Genomic DNA, 14570 nt, shown 5'->3' on the forward strand with positions numbered 1-14570 from the left:
TGGGGATGTGCAGGTGGAACTTTCCATCTCTAGCTGTACTATAAATGGATTTGCTATAATCCTGCCAGATTGCCAGTCATCTGTAGAGTCTTCCAGGGCAGGCAAGATCAGAATGTCTATTGTAACAAACAAGCAAGAAAGATAACCTTGGAAACGACACACACACTAATCCTGCAATGTGTAGCGTGCCTGAGGAGTGCTGCACCTTCACAGTGACTCACTGGGGCAGAGCCTCAGCTGGTGTAAGCAGTCAGAGCTCAATTAGAATCCATGGAGCTATGATCATTTGTATCAATCGAGGATCTGCTCTACTGACTTCAATGCCGATGGCCCTGATCCTGCAAACCCTTATCCATGTGCTTAACTGTACTCCCGGGAGCAGTCCCACAGACTTCCACGGAATTACTCCTGTGCAGAAAGTTAAGCACTTGTGTATGTGTTTGCAGGATTAGGCCTGATCCTCTACATTTCCAGCATTTTGCATACAGCATAATAAAGAAGAAACGAATACCAGCCCGATATGTTTTTTCCTCTGTCAGTCACCTCTAACTTTACCCTCTAACCCAGTCCAGTCTTGCCAACTAAATGGCAGGTTTTTAAATATTGACTTTTTGTTTTTGTTTCTCTTTGCCCTTCCAGGTGGTGACTGGGGCCAAAAGTGTCAGAATACCATGTGAGAGGTGGTGGTTGTGCTATTTCCTGCCCAGCGAGATCTGCAAGATACTACCGTTCTCACGAAAGAGCCTCTGCTTGAGTGCCCCTTCCATTACCAGCTGCCAAACCGTCTCCCTCCCTTGTGTCCAATCTCTCCTCAACCTCAAGGAGACAGGTGGTTAAGTGGATGGAGGCACTGACTTATCCTCCACAAGCAAAGGATCTATTCTCAGCTCTCAAGGAGGCTCGCTGTGATACCTTGAGCAACTTAGGTCACCGCTCTGTGCCTCAGTTTCCCCACATGTAAAATGAGGATCATGGTACTTAATTCACTTTGCAAGGCACGGAAGTACTCAGATAAAAGGGATTATTTTTACTGGGGTCTAAAGCCACCCCCCCCCCATTTTATAAATCATAACGATATAGCCAATTTGGCATGTTCAAGAGATTTGAATAATTCCCTCCGAGATGCTTATTTCAGTGCAACCTTTTGTGGTTTAACTTATTGCTACTCTGCTACCCACAAGAAATGGACTGGAGCCTGATGAGTCTTGCTTCAATGACAAAGCTGCTGTTCCCATGAAGGGATTAAAACCAGTATAGTTGCATACCAATGGGCTGGTTTGAGTCCTGGTAGATGCTGGTGCTGACAGGCCTGCCGAAGAGAGAGAATCTTTTTATTAAACTCGTTGAGATGTCCAAGCTAGTTATTGAGCTGATCCTTATCTGACCCTTTGCAAATGCTGCCTGGGGAGGGCATTCAAAGTGCATCCTGCTCTTAAGGAAGTAAATGACTCCAATAGGAGCAGGACTTGTTACCCTCAGCAGTTCTACGCTCTGTAATGTAAATGAATACACAGATGTGTAGCTAAGGGCCTGTCTACATCATTACTTAGTGCATGGCAAAGTGCCTTGTTACTCTACAGCACACTAGCTTGCCACACATTTCTTCTTCTTAGTGTATGCACAACGTGCCTCAGGTGGCATGTGACCAGGATTTATCACCAAATCTGGTCCGCTGGTTGGATCATTAGCTTCCCTGGCTGGGGCCGGTACTGACAGGGAGTGCAACGTGAACACTGATCCATACCCCTGCAGATATCCAAGCACATAGCAGAACCTTTAATGCACAGTAGCAAGGTTCACTCGGACAGTTAGTGTGTGTCAAGCTAGTGCGGTGCAGATTCACATCCCCGCTTACAGTTCACTCAGTCTTCGTGTAGACAAGCCATATCTCTCTTCTATAGTGTTACCTGTGGTGTACATAGTTAACACTACATGTAAGAATGGTCATACTGGGTCAGACCAAGGGTCCATCTAGCCCAGTATCCTGTCTTCTGACAGTGGCCAATGCCAGGTGCTTCAGAGGGAATGAACAGAACAGGTACATCAAGTGATTCATCCCCTGTCGCCCATTCTCAGCTTCTGGCAAACAGAGGCTAGGGACACCATCCCTGCCCATCCTGGCTAATAGCCATTGATGGACCTATCCTCCATGAACTTATCTAATTCTTTTTTGAACCTTGTTATAGTCTTGGCCTTCACAACATCCTCTGGCAAAGAGTTCCACAGGTTGACTGTGCATTGTGTGAAGAAATACTTCCTTTTGTTTGTTTTAAACCTGCTGCCTATTAATTTCATGGGTGACCCCTACTTCTTGTGTTATGAGAAAAATAAGAAAGTATTATTTACTCTATTTTCTCCACACCAGTCATGATTCTATAGACCTCAATCATATCCCCACTTACTCATCTCTTTTCCAAGCTGAAGAGTCCCAGTCTTATTAATCTCTCCTCATACGGAAGCCGTTCAATACCCCTAATCACTTTTATTGCCCTTTTCTGTACCTTTTCCGTTCCAATATATCTTTTTTGAGATGGGGCGACCAGATCTGCGCACAGTATTCAAGATGTGGTCGTACCATCATTTTATATGTATAGTTGAGATTATGTTTTCCAATATGCATTGCTTTGCACTTATCAACATTGAATTTCATCTGCCATTTTGTTGCCCAGTCACCCAGTTTTGTGAGATCCCTTTGTAACTCTTTGCAGTCAACTTTGGACTTAACTACGCTGAATGGTTTTTTAGCATCTGAAAATTTTGCCATCTCAGTACTTACCCCTTTTTCCAGATCACTTATGAATATGTTGAACAGGACTGGTCCCAGTACAGACTCCTCTCCATTCTGAAAACTGACCGTTTATTCCTACCCTTTGTTTCCTATCTTTTAACCTGTTACCAGCCCATGAGAGGACCTTCCCTTTTATCCCATGACTCCTTATTTTGCTCAAGAGCCTTTGATGAGGGACCTTGTCAAAGGCTTCCTGAAAATCTAAGTACAATATATCCACTGGATCACCACTGTCCTCATGCGTGTTGACCTCCTCAAAGAATTCTAATATATTGGTGAGGCATGATTTTCATTTACAAAAACCATGTTGACTCTTCCCCAACAAATTGTGTTCATTATTTATGTCTGATAATTCTGTTCTTTACTATAGTTTCAACCAATTTTCCTGGTACTGAAGTTAGGTTTATTGGCCTGTAATTGCCAGGATCACCTGTGGAGCAGGTTGCCAGGCATCTGGTTTTCGACTGGAACACGTGGTCGAAAAGGGACCCTGGTGGCTCTGATCGGCACTGCTGACTGGGCTGTTAAAAGTCCGCTCGGCAGCGCAGCGGGGACCTGGGGCTAAGGCAGGCCATTCTTATGTTCTTATACCTTCACTTCCCATCTAAACCAGGTCATTTATTTTTAAGCCAGTACAGCCTTCTTCCTTGAATGTGGCTTTTGGAGAATCTAGTAAAGTGTTCTTAAATGATTCCCAATCATCATTCACATTTTTCTGATTATATTCTTCCTCCCAGCTGATTTGGCTTATAATTGTTTCCAGCTTTGTGCAATTGGCCCTATTAAAGCACTATGTGTATCTATGGGGCTGGTCTAGACTTTATTTTGCTTGCAAATTATAAATGTGATCAAATTATGATCACTTGTACCTAAGCTACCATTATTTTGTACTTCTGTGATCAGTGCCTCTTGATCTGTTAAGAGAGTAGAACAGCTTCAACAGGAACATTTCAGAGCTTGGGGGGTAGGGATAGCTCAGTGGTTTGAGCATTGGTCTGCTAAACCTAGGGTTTAAGAGTTCAATTCTTGAGGGGACCACTTAGGGGATCTAGGACAAAAATTGCCCTGCTAGTGAAGGCAGGGGGCTGGTCTTGATGACTTTTCAAGGTCCCTTCCAGCTCTAGGAGATTGTTATATTTTCAATTATTACCTTTATTACCACTTACGAAGCAGGAATGCTTGGTTCAAGTCCCTAGTGCATATCAGATAGAGTAGAGATTTGAGCCCAGGTCTCCTGCCTCGTGAGTGAGTGTTCAACCGCTGGGATTTTGGATATAAGCAGGGCACCACTAGTGGCTAAAGAGCTGACCTGACTTAGGCACTTGCCTCCAGGCAGGGGTTGCCAGCTGTGAAACCTGGGTGGAGGGAGGCATCTGCCCCTGACTGATAGCTGGGCACCTATCTCAGTAGAGGGCGGGAATTACGCAACTTGCCCTCTCCTGCTCACAGGTGTCTCTCTCTCCCCTGGCATTCTAGGGGGTGCCCACCCCGGGAGCTGGGCATTCCACGAGGCAGTAGGGTGCTCAAACATTTGGTGTTGCAACACTGAGTCTAAAGAGTCTGGGTCGCATCTGACAACGGGGCTTCGTCTCCTAAGCCAGTTGCCTTTTCTATTTCAGCCCCACAAACTAGCAAAAAATGAAGCAACAGGTGAAATAGTGTTTGCCTTGTGTTGAAATTAAACTCTCCATCACTTCCATGGGAACTCCCCCCTCCTCCCCCCCGGCCTCACTTTTCCTCAAGCACAGGAAATCCCATGGAAAAGGTTTTCACTTTCACATTTCCCTGGGCTTCCTCCCTCTCTCCTGGCTAAATGCCAGCTTAGTGTTTCAGACCAGCAGCAGCAGGAGAAGGCAATACACCTCTGCTCTCTAGGCACCGTGAGAACTGAGACAGTGGGGAAAATCGGCCCTGCCCATATGGCAGAGGGCCAGTCAGTCCTGTGTGGCATTTACTGGAGTTCCACCCTGAAATGTGAATGATGGGATAGATCCTCATTGGCCACAGAAAGGGGAAGTTGGGATCTTTGTTGGATGTTAGTTTGGTTTGTTCACTTAAAGCCAAAGTCTCTTTCTTGCACTGTGTGTGTCTCTGAAAATTGTGCTCAGGCTGTTCTATTATTTTTCCCAAAGGGTAAAAAACAGCTGTGTCTTCCTGATGTCACTGAGCTATAGAGGATTCTATGGGAAAACAAAGGACAGAGACTGAGACTGAAGCTCACACTTGGCCAGGAAGCGCCTTACCCATTGCAAGAGAAAGACTGCTCAGAGGAGCCTGGCACTCGCTTTCCTTCAGGTAAGGACTGCGCATGTTGACTGTAACAACAGCCATTCCCCCCTCATGCTGTGAAATCATTTGGTCAGGAAAGTTTTCAGGGCCTGACTCTAAGCTCATGGTGCAAACCTAAAATAACTCAGTCAGAGTCCGTGGACCCGGTGCAGATTTACATTAGCATAACTGCCATAATAAATGTTTCATTTTAAGGTGATAAGGTGACAGCTTCCAGCATGATATTTTCAGCTGTGGAAGTGGGAACTACACTAACCTTCTGCTATGTCCTTTTGGGTAGGTTTTAACTGTGACTATGACTAAGCTAGATAAAATTCAGTGCATCCGAGATGGAGGTGACAGGAGCTGCTATATTAAGGAGGCACTAGTTTTATGTAGGAAACAAAATTAAACATGATGCCTACAGTTACTTATCAACCTCTGAGAAACTGCAAGAGCTATAAAAAGAGCTCGATTGTTCAGCCTGGTGATGACAAAATAATGTTCCCCTTGCGAAATCTCTCCTCTGGCTGGGGTTTGCAGTGTAGATAAGTGTGACATATTCCATTCAGATTATGCCATAATCATTTATTTTACACATAATCTCTTGCAGTCTGGCTCTGTCACTTTCACATTAGACCAAGCAGGGTTTTAAAGGAGAAGGACCTTGGATACGAAGTGCAGTACAGGAGACCTTAGCATGGGACTTCCTTTGGGTTTCAGTTATCTTTATTTTCCATCACTTTTTCTACCCTCCCTGGGTTTTTAGTAACTCATTTATCTGCCGTTAATTTGTATCCTGGCAAAGCAGCCATCACCTCTGTGTTGGCTTGTCATCAGTGTCAAGTTGTGAGTCAGTGGGAAAGCACAGATGCTTTCAGGGTAGATCACCTTCCTTTGACATGCACCTTGTGGAAGGATCTGATGATCCTGACTCCAACACTGTAGACTCATGTAAGCATTGATTCAGCAAAGACGAAACTCTCCAAGTGTGATTACATTTAAGCAGCAGCATTATCTAGTGATTAGCCCAGGCGACTGGGAGTCAAAAGACATGGATTTTATTCCTGGCTCTGCTACTGAGCTGTTATGTGACCCTGGGCATGTCGCAGCACCTCTGTGCCTCAGTTTCCTCATCAGTGAGAGAATAATGTTCAGGAATGTTTGTAAAGAGCGTTTCAATTTTGGGAAAAAAGGTGATATATAACTGCAAAATATTATTATGAATTCTGTTTTTATCATCGTTTTATCAGGTGAAACAAGTCTGTAACTATGGGAAAGCAGTGGGTCAGAACTATAAAGGAGATCAGTATGAATTTGTGGAAGGCTAGAGTTTCTTTTTCTCACTAGGTTACCTGTTGCTATTATACCCTAGAAGGTGCATTTTTCAATCCACAGATTTCCTGCTTACCCAGAAACTTTTTCAACATTTTGTTCACTTTCATTATCTTGCAATGTTTTGTACCAAGCCCTTCAATGAAAAGTGACATGAAGAAATTAAGGCCAGATCATCGGCTGGTGCAAATCAATGAAGCGCCATTGAAGTGGATGGAGCAAAGCTGATTTAGCAGAGGACCTGGTCCTAGGAGTACAACTGGCATTTGTTGTTATCAAACTTCCTCAGATCTTATCCCCTGAGCTTGGCTCCTTTGATTCTGATAACAAATGTAACCCTTCTGCCCCTCTGAGTTGGCAGCAACAAGGGCCGGGTTCAGTATCCAGGGGTTCCGTTTCAATAACACAATGCCCACCCAGTGACCTGGGACCTCTAGGAGGCAATACTTAAATCCTTTTAATAAAGGAGGGAAACAATGTGGCATCACGTTGGAGAGACACCACAAACAGGACTATACACAAACCATAAGCAAAAACCCACCTCCAAGTACATTTGGCACTGTCCTTAGGGTCTTAAGTCCAATCACCCCAAAGTCCAACAACCCAAAAGTCTCAGTCTCCGGTCAGTGCCACCCCAGAGTTCAAAAGTTTATCTGCAGAGTTTTACACCCCAGCCTGGGTGGAAATGGTGTTAAGGGACACCTTACGTGGGCCAGGGCCGACTGCCCGCTTCTCCGTGGAGTTCTGCTGCAGCCTTCACCACGACTGGCTCCACTCCACCAGCTGTGCCGCTCCTCCAGCAGACCCGTGAACCACGACAGCCGTCCCCCACAAACCGCTCCACACTGCTCACTGTTCCATGGGCTGCTCCAACGTGCTGCAGACTGCTCCGCTCTGCCAGCTGCTTGGTGATAGATCTTCAGGCTCTCCCACTACTTAACACAGCACTCAGTGATCTTAGCTTAGCTCTTTTAGTGATTTCAGCTCCTAGTGATTTCCACTTGTAGTAGGAGAGCCCCACTGCCACATGGCCCAACGTGAATTCAGGTCAGCAACCTCTAGATGGACTCCTAAAGGATTCAAAATTAGCTCTGCTCTTTAACAGTGGAGAGAGGAGGAAGTGCAATTGGTGTTCCAGGGGCCCATACCATCAGGTACACACACCAGTCCCCAGCCTCTCTCCCTTCACTGGGTTTTGGAACCCCTGTCCCTTGTCTGGCAAGTACTATTTAATGTAGGTTGAGTCATTTCTGTCATAAAGCAGTCTCATAGTTCCTCATTCACATAATTAAGGTAACAGCCCCTTTTTTTCCTTCCTGCCCCAATAACAAAGAAATTGGGGATTCCACAGTGTGAAAATAACCTTCCCATGCTGCTGTGTGTTATGCTAAGTGAAGTGGGTTTACCAATGCAAATGCACATTCCTAAAATTCCTTTGCCCACTCCTCATAATGTACCACCAGATGTCAGGGTAGGGCTCATCCTGACTCTGCTTACACAAATAAAAAACCCTTCTTGAAAGGGCTGAGCTGTAACTAAATATGTTTACCCTGGTCCTCCCCTTACATTTGCTTATTGTTTTATCTTGTTATTTAAACACCCCTTCTCCTAGCTGAAAAGAGCGGTTTTCTAATGTCTGAATTAGAGGCGTGGGAAATTCCTCAATCAAGGCAGAGCTTCCTCTGATTGTTAAAAGCCTGAAGCTTTACTAGAGTACTCTGCACTCATTAACCCATTCGCCTAGAGCGAGAAAAGTGGCTCCAGCATCGCAGCCTGTGGCTGACGTCTCTGGGGCGCTGTGAGCTAAGTGGATTGTAGTGAGGGAACATGGATGAGAATCATTTCAGTCAAAGCCACACCAGTATCTGGAACTATATTTCTCTTTGTAATGCAACATTAAAATGATCGAAGGTAGTTCCTTGGCCTTAGGAGACCTCAGCACTTAGCTTTAAGACTATAAGGGCCTATTATGATCATCTAGAGTAACCTTCTGTACAGCACAGGAGATAGAACCTCACCCGGTTATCTCTGCATCAAGCCCCTCACTCCTACTGGAGCTACAGCTGACCTGCCAACGTCTGTAACAAATTCCTCCTCGAAGCCTTTCCCCGGCCCATCACAGCCACTATTTTACCAGCCGGAGAGATAGATCCCAGAGTCGTGCTGGGCCACTGTTGAATAAGGAGAAGTGGTTTCGTCCACTCCCAGGCTCAGCTTGTTGCTTCCCTGTTTCATGTTCGCATGTTAATGAATGTTCCTGTGAGGTGGAGCTCAAAGGTCACCTGGAGCTGGCAGTTCTCAGCATTCGCCCGCTCGGTTCTGTGTGGCACGGAAGCTGTAGCGCATTGAGTTCCTGTCAGTCAGGTGCTTATAAGGCCCCTGCAGCATCACAGTATGTGAGCGTCCAAACATTGAGGGATTATCCTCCCGGCACACCCTGTGAGGTGGGGACATACCAGTGCTCCCATTACGGATGGGGAACGGAGGGGCACCAAGAGAGTAGGTTGCCTGGCCACCGTCCCGCATGGAGGCTGTGGTGAAGCTGAGAATTGAAGATAGGTGCCCTGAGATCCCACCTAGGATTTCACCACAAGACCCCGTGTCTTCCCTTCTGCTAACCTAGTTCCCCGCAGAGGCGACCAATGCCAGCTCTGACGCAACAGCTCTGCGCTTTCCTGTCCCACCGGGCAGTAACTGGAACTGCCAGGGGGGATGAACCTCAGGAAGATGCCTGCTCTTTTTGCAAACACCTTTGTGCTAAATCGTGTCCCAGTCACGGCACTAGAGAGATGCACTCTCCAGGGCCCTGGGGAAGCTGGGGGGAAGCAGATCTTGCTATACCTTTCAAAAAGAGCGATTTCCCCCCCCCCCCCGCTGCATCCATGCAGTTGCCAGCTGATGTGCAGGAAAGAACAAGGGCCATGGCTTTGCCCCTGAGCTAGTACACCCCTTTGAGGTGGGTAACCACTGCCAGCAGCACCAACTAGCTCCACATCCCTGCGTGCTGCACCCAAATTGGCAGCGTCCTGCACGGTGGATGCAGATGGGGAAAAGGGCCTCCTGTCCTCCCTCCTCCCATTAGTGCAGCTGCACCAGACCAGTCAGTGATGAAAGCCCTGAGCTGTGACTCAGGAGAGCCAGCTCCATTTTTTGCCTCTGCCACCGAACTCCTGGGTGCCCTTGGGCATGCCACTTCCCCTGTCTTTGCCTCAGCTCTCTGTCTGTGAAACCGCACTAAAGTTTCCTCCCTGCCACACATAGCTGGTGGTGGGAAGATGAATGAGTTCCTGTTTGGGAGGTTCTCTGTTCCTTTGCTGGGGAGGGTTGTATAAGTACCTTCTCCACAGAAACTCTTGCTAGCTGGATGGTTTTGCTTAATTTTTCTAGTTGCAGATGACATTGCCAGACCTGTGAATCAGCTTATAAGAGGGTAATGGAAGGCAGTAGGGGTGCAAGGCAAGTGCCAGGAACAGATCTCACTTCCCAATCTGCCCCTGGTGCTAAAACTTCTCTGTTCAGGGAAGGACAATTCTCCTGCGTAACCACTCGAATATATCCAGAGCTTCAAGACCAGAGAAGATCTTGTGGCACGTTGGGTTTGTTGTAGCCCAGCAATGTCTGAGCTCCATTGATCCCCATTTAAATGTTACTGCAAAGCACTTATCTTAAAATATCTGCCAGAGAAGTTTAATAGAGAGGAATTCTAGGGTCCGATTTAGTATCCTAGGAAATTCTGCGGATAAAGCAGAGCTTCCTCCCATTGTTGAAATAGAAAGGAAAGGCTTCACTGACGTCCCTGCTTTAACTCAGTCCTATGGCACTAAATACAATAATAATATTTCACAAAGCTTCGCTACGTGCTCTTCATTCAGCTCTCCCTTGCTTCTGAAATTGGCGTACATGTCCTTCCGAGGCAAAGGAGGGTCCTGTGGTTAAGCCATTGGACTATGATGCCAGAGACTTGGATTCATTCTTGGCTCTACCACAGCCTTCCTGGGTGGCCTTGGGCAAGTCACGAATCCCTGTGCGCCTCAGTTCCCCATCTGTGAAATGGGGCCATAATGCTTTCTTTCCTGTCTATCCTGTCTTAGCTCTTTGGGGAAGGGACTGTGTCTTACTGTGTGTTTTTACAGTACCCAACACGCCATGTTCCTGATCTCAGTGTGGAGCCTTTACATGCATCTGTAATAGAGGAAAGAATCATTATTAGGGAAATGTGTCAACAATGTCCCACTCTTGGTGACACTGGCTGAGCTCCACCTGTGTTAGCTATTATTAATTATCAATAAGGCTGTGAGTTTGTCATGGAAATCACGGATTCTGTGACTTTCTATGACCTCTGTGACTTCTGCAGTGGCCGGTGCATCTGGCCCGGCGGTCGCCTGAGCAGATCAGGCAGCCCCCTGGAACAGTCGCACTGGCCGCTACTGGGCCAGTCTCAGGCCACCGCGCTGCCCCTGCCCCCCACCCAGCAGCGGCAGCAGGAGTTTGGGTGTGGGAGGGAGCAGGGAGTTGGGGCACGGGTTGGGGTGAGGTGGGCTCTAGGTGGTGCTTACCTCAGAGGGCTCCCTGGTAGTGGCAACATCCCCTTCAGCTCCTAGGCAGAGGTGTGGCCAGACAGCTCTGCCTGGGAACTGTGGCCAATGGGAGCTGCGGAGCTGGTGCTCTTGGCGGAGGCAGTGTGCACAGCTGCCTGGCCACACCTCTGCCTAGCAGTTGAGGGAGGGGGATGTCACCCCTTCCAGGGAGGTGCAGAGACAGGTAGGGACCCTGCCAGCCCTGCCAACACTCCCCCCTTCCAGCACCAGTGGGTGTACCAGGCTACGTGACACCACCCGCCCCAACAGCACCAGCAGGGGTCCTGGGCCACCCTCTCAGCACCTGCAGCACCCCTGGGTTGCTCCTCCTGAGCACCCGCAGCACCTCCGGGCCATCTCCGTCCCCAAGATTTAATCAGGGTTATATAGTACAAGTCACGGACAGGTCACAGGCCGTTAATTTTTGTTTACTGCCCATGACTTTTACTAAAAGTACCCATGACTAAAACGTAGCCTTAATGATCATTATTACCGTAGCATGTAGGAGCCCCAGTCCCATTGTACTATGTGCTGTACTAACACTGAAGAAGAAGATGGTCCTGATCCAAGGACATTACAATCTATAAGACAAGAGACAACAGATGGTGACTCATGGGGGACAAGGAAACAATTGGACACTCTAGGGCAGCATGAGAGGCTGTGTCTCAACACAGCAGCAGCCTACTGGTGTCAAGTTTTTAGAGGAATCCCAGCAGAGGAGAGTTTTAAGGAGGGTTTCGGAGGAGGAGGCTGCACCAGCTTTGCAGATGTTTACGCGGCGCGTGGGGGCAGCCGGGGAGAAAGCCCAGTGGTGTTTGGCTGAAAATTCTACAAGTGGATAGTGTTACCCGGGGTTCCTTCAACCCAAAGCGCTTGGTAACTTTTACTCTGTGCAAGGGGGTGTCAGGAAATAAATCAGGGGAGACATGGCCATCTGGCCGACAGATGGCTGGCACAAACAGGACAACACAAGAGTGCTTTCACTTAAAGCTAAACTTTACTAGTCTCAAGCACTTACACACATCCGCAACAAGATTAGTAAAACACCCACAACCCTTGATAATTACCAAAGCTGAGTGTGTCTTTTGAGTGATACAGCGGCAGCCCGTCTGCCGCTGGGGAACACAAGATGCACCCAGAGGGAGAGACCAGTCCCGAAGAGGCCCCAAACGAGTCCCCTTATTTATACATTAGTAATAGAATGACATGTCCCTTAAAGAAACCTTGTTAAGGAAGCAGTTTCAATGATTAACAAGAGGCTCCTTCTGATTATTGAATAACCAGGTGTGGGTTTTTCCAGAACTTGCAGCCTTGAGACCTCAATAGACATTCCTGGGGCACATCCTACTCTTTTAAAACGCATGTATCAGCAACTTCAACACAATTCTTATCCTTTCAGTGGCACCCTAAACCCCCCTCCCCTCCTGCCTTGGTCAGGCTGAGACTTGCTTTTAACACTTGCTGACTAGGCTGTCTTTAACAATAAGCCATAGTGGTTTCAGACACTTTACTGGTTTGCCAAAGTCTCCCCGTACAATAGGGGAGGCCGGCGTCATGGGCCGATCGGAGGCAGGAGCTGACCGCTCAGTAGTGAATAAGAGGCGATAACTAAGGTGGGGCTCCCTACCTAAGTGACAGAGGAATCACACATTTTTCGTGAGTTAGTCATGGCATAAATAGCAAATTTCGCAGATGTTCTCATACAGTACATAAACAGCATGTTACTACTACGGTTACGTTTGTAAGTCGCCCTGGATAAGGGACTCTGCTGAATCAGGGGTTCTCAAACTTTTTTTTTTGCTGGGATCCCCTTGGAAAATATTTCAGGCTGTCCCCCAAAAAGTGACGACCCCCCCCCCCACGATACCACCTTTACTTCTTCAGAGCTGAGTACCCGGCCAGTTGCTGCCACGTTTTGGCTGCGCAGCTCTGAAGGCAGGGCAGAAGTAAGGGTACCAATACCACCCCTCCACACACTAGGCTTGTGGCCCCCTGTTTGGATTGGGACTCCAAGTTTGAGAAATGCTGTGTACTTTTTAGGGCTGTCAATTAATCGCAGCTAACACCTGCGATTAACTGAAATCAAAATTAATGGTGGGGCAGGAGGCATTGGCAGCCGGGGTGCAGCGGGGACTGAAGCCGCAGCCCTGCAGCTCTGGATCAGCCCCAGTGCTCAGCTTCCCAGGTGGTGGGGGGGCTGGAGCCCCATGCCCTAAACCCCGAGAGCAGCTGGAGGCCTGCACCCCGATGGGGGCTGGAGCCCCGAGCCCCCAGCCCTGACCCTATATTTGAAAATATAGAAAACCCCAAAATATTTATATAAATGGTATTCAAATATTGTTTAACTGTGGGATTAAAACTGCGATTAATCACGATTAAGTTTTTTAAACACTGGTCGGCCCTAGTACTTTTGCATACTTTACCTCGTAGTATATAGGGTAAAAGCCCCCAAAACACCAGATTTCACGGGGGAGACCAGATTTCACAGTCCATTTTTTACAGCCATGAATTTGATAGAGCCCTAGTCATGCGGGGCCTTAGAATGAAGACAGGCAGCTTATGTCTGATGTGCTGGAGGACAGGGAGCCAGTGGAGGGATGCAAAGAGTGGGGTGAGATGGTCAAAGCGATGGGCAATGCAAGGACCCCTAGTGGTGATGGATTACTGGCTCCCAGAACTGTTTTCAGCACTATGATCTTTAACCCTGCTCATAGCCAGTCTAACTGCAGCCAGGCTTTACGTAGTGCCTACAGCCAGACGTCTGCACTAGGGTTCCCAGTATCACTAACGCAAGTGGAGTTGCACCAGTCTCAGCAGCAGGCAGCCTGAATGGAGTGATATCTCTTTACACCAGTGGAGGATCGAGCCCCACATAAGTGAAATAAGCAGTTCGGAGTCACTACTATGTTATTCCAGTTTTATGACAGAGTAATGTCATTGGCTTGCTCCGTTCAGAGCCCAAGGACCCTGCTGACTTAAACCCTTTAGAAAGAGCAAATGTAACCCACTGGTGAGCATGTGTTAGAAGTCCCCACTCCACAGAGGACATGAATTGGTGTAGCCCCAGGTACAGCTGAAGCAGCTCATGCGTTTAGCTCTGGAGGTGCCTGGATCAATCAGTGGTGTGATGGCCAAGATAATGGTCTTCACACAAAAATGTTGCCTTTTGAACTCCTGCACTTTTACTGTCAACATGGTGCAGTAACGTGTGCTACAGGAGTGTGATTTCTAACATGCACTAACATACTGGGCACTAATTGCTCCACCTAAACCCTGCTGGTGTGCACTAAATGTTCCCTAGCACGCCTTAATGTCATTCCTTTTCAAACAATATTACGTTAAAGAGCATTAGTGAATGTTTAGTGCACACCAGCAGGGTCTACAGAGCCCAACTAGTGTCCAATATGTTAATGCACTTTAGAAATCCCACCACTGTAGTCCTCACCGCCATACTGTGTAGACATGCCTCATGTTCCAGAACCAGGGTTATTCTCTGTGGTGTTAACTTGGCATAAAATTAGAGTAACACAGTGGTGAATCACTAACTAACCATCTTGCAAATGCCTATGACTAAGATGGAACCAACAGCTTTGATAGCATAA

The 14570-nt window shown here is 47.4% G+C and overlaps 1 protein-coding gene across 2 annotated transcripts in view; it reads left to right on the forward strand.

Annotated features, from left to right (window-relative positions):
- The first annotated feature begins 4877 nt into the window (after window positions 1-4877).
- ADGRF5 (adhesion G protein-coupled receptor F5) overlaps window positions 4878-14570 on the forward strand; it is a 73491-nt gene continuing 63798 nt past the window's right edge. For both annotated transcript variants that reach the window (XM_039533083.1, XM_039533084.1), the window contains exon 1: window positions 4878-5083. In XM_039533083.1, coding sequence (XP_039389017.1) covers window positions 4971-5083 — 113 coding nt within the window. In that variant the 5' untranslated portion in view covers window positions 4878-4970. The remainder of the gene's footprint in view (window positions 5084-14570) is intronic.

The sequence above is a fragment of the Mauremys reevesii genome, linkage group 3 (genome assembly GCF_016161935.1).
Source record: "Mauremys reevesii isolate NIE-2019 linkage group 3, ASM1616193v1, whole genome shotgun sequence".
Lineage (NCBI taxonomy): Eukaryota > Metazoa > Chordata > Testudines > Geoemydidae > Mauremys > Mauremys reevesii.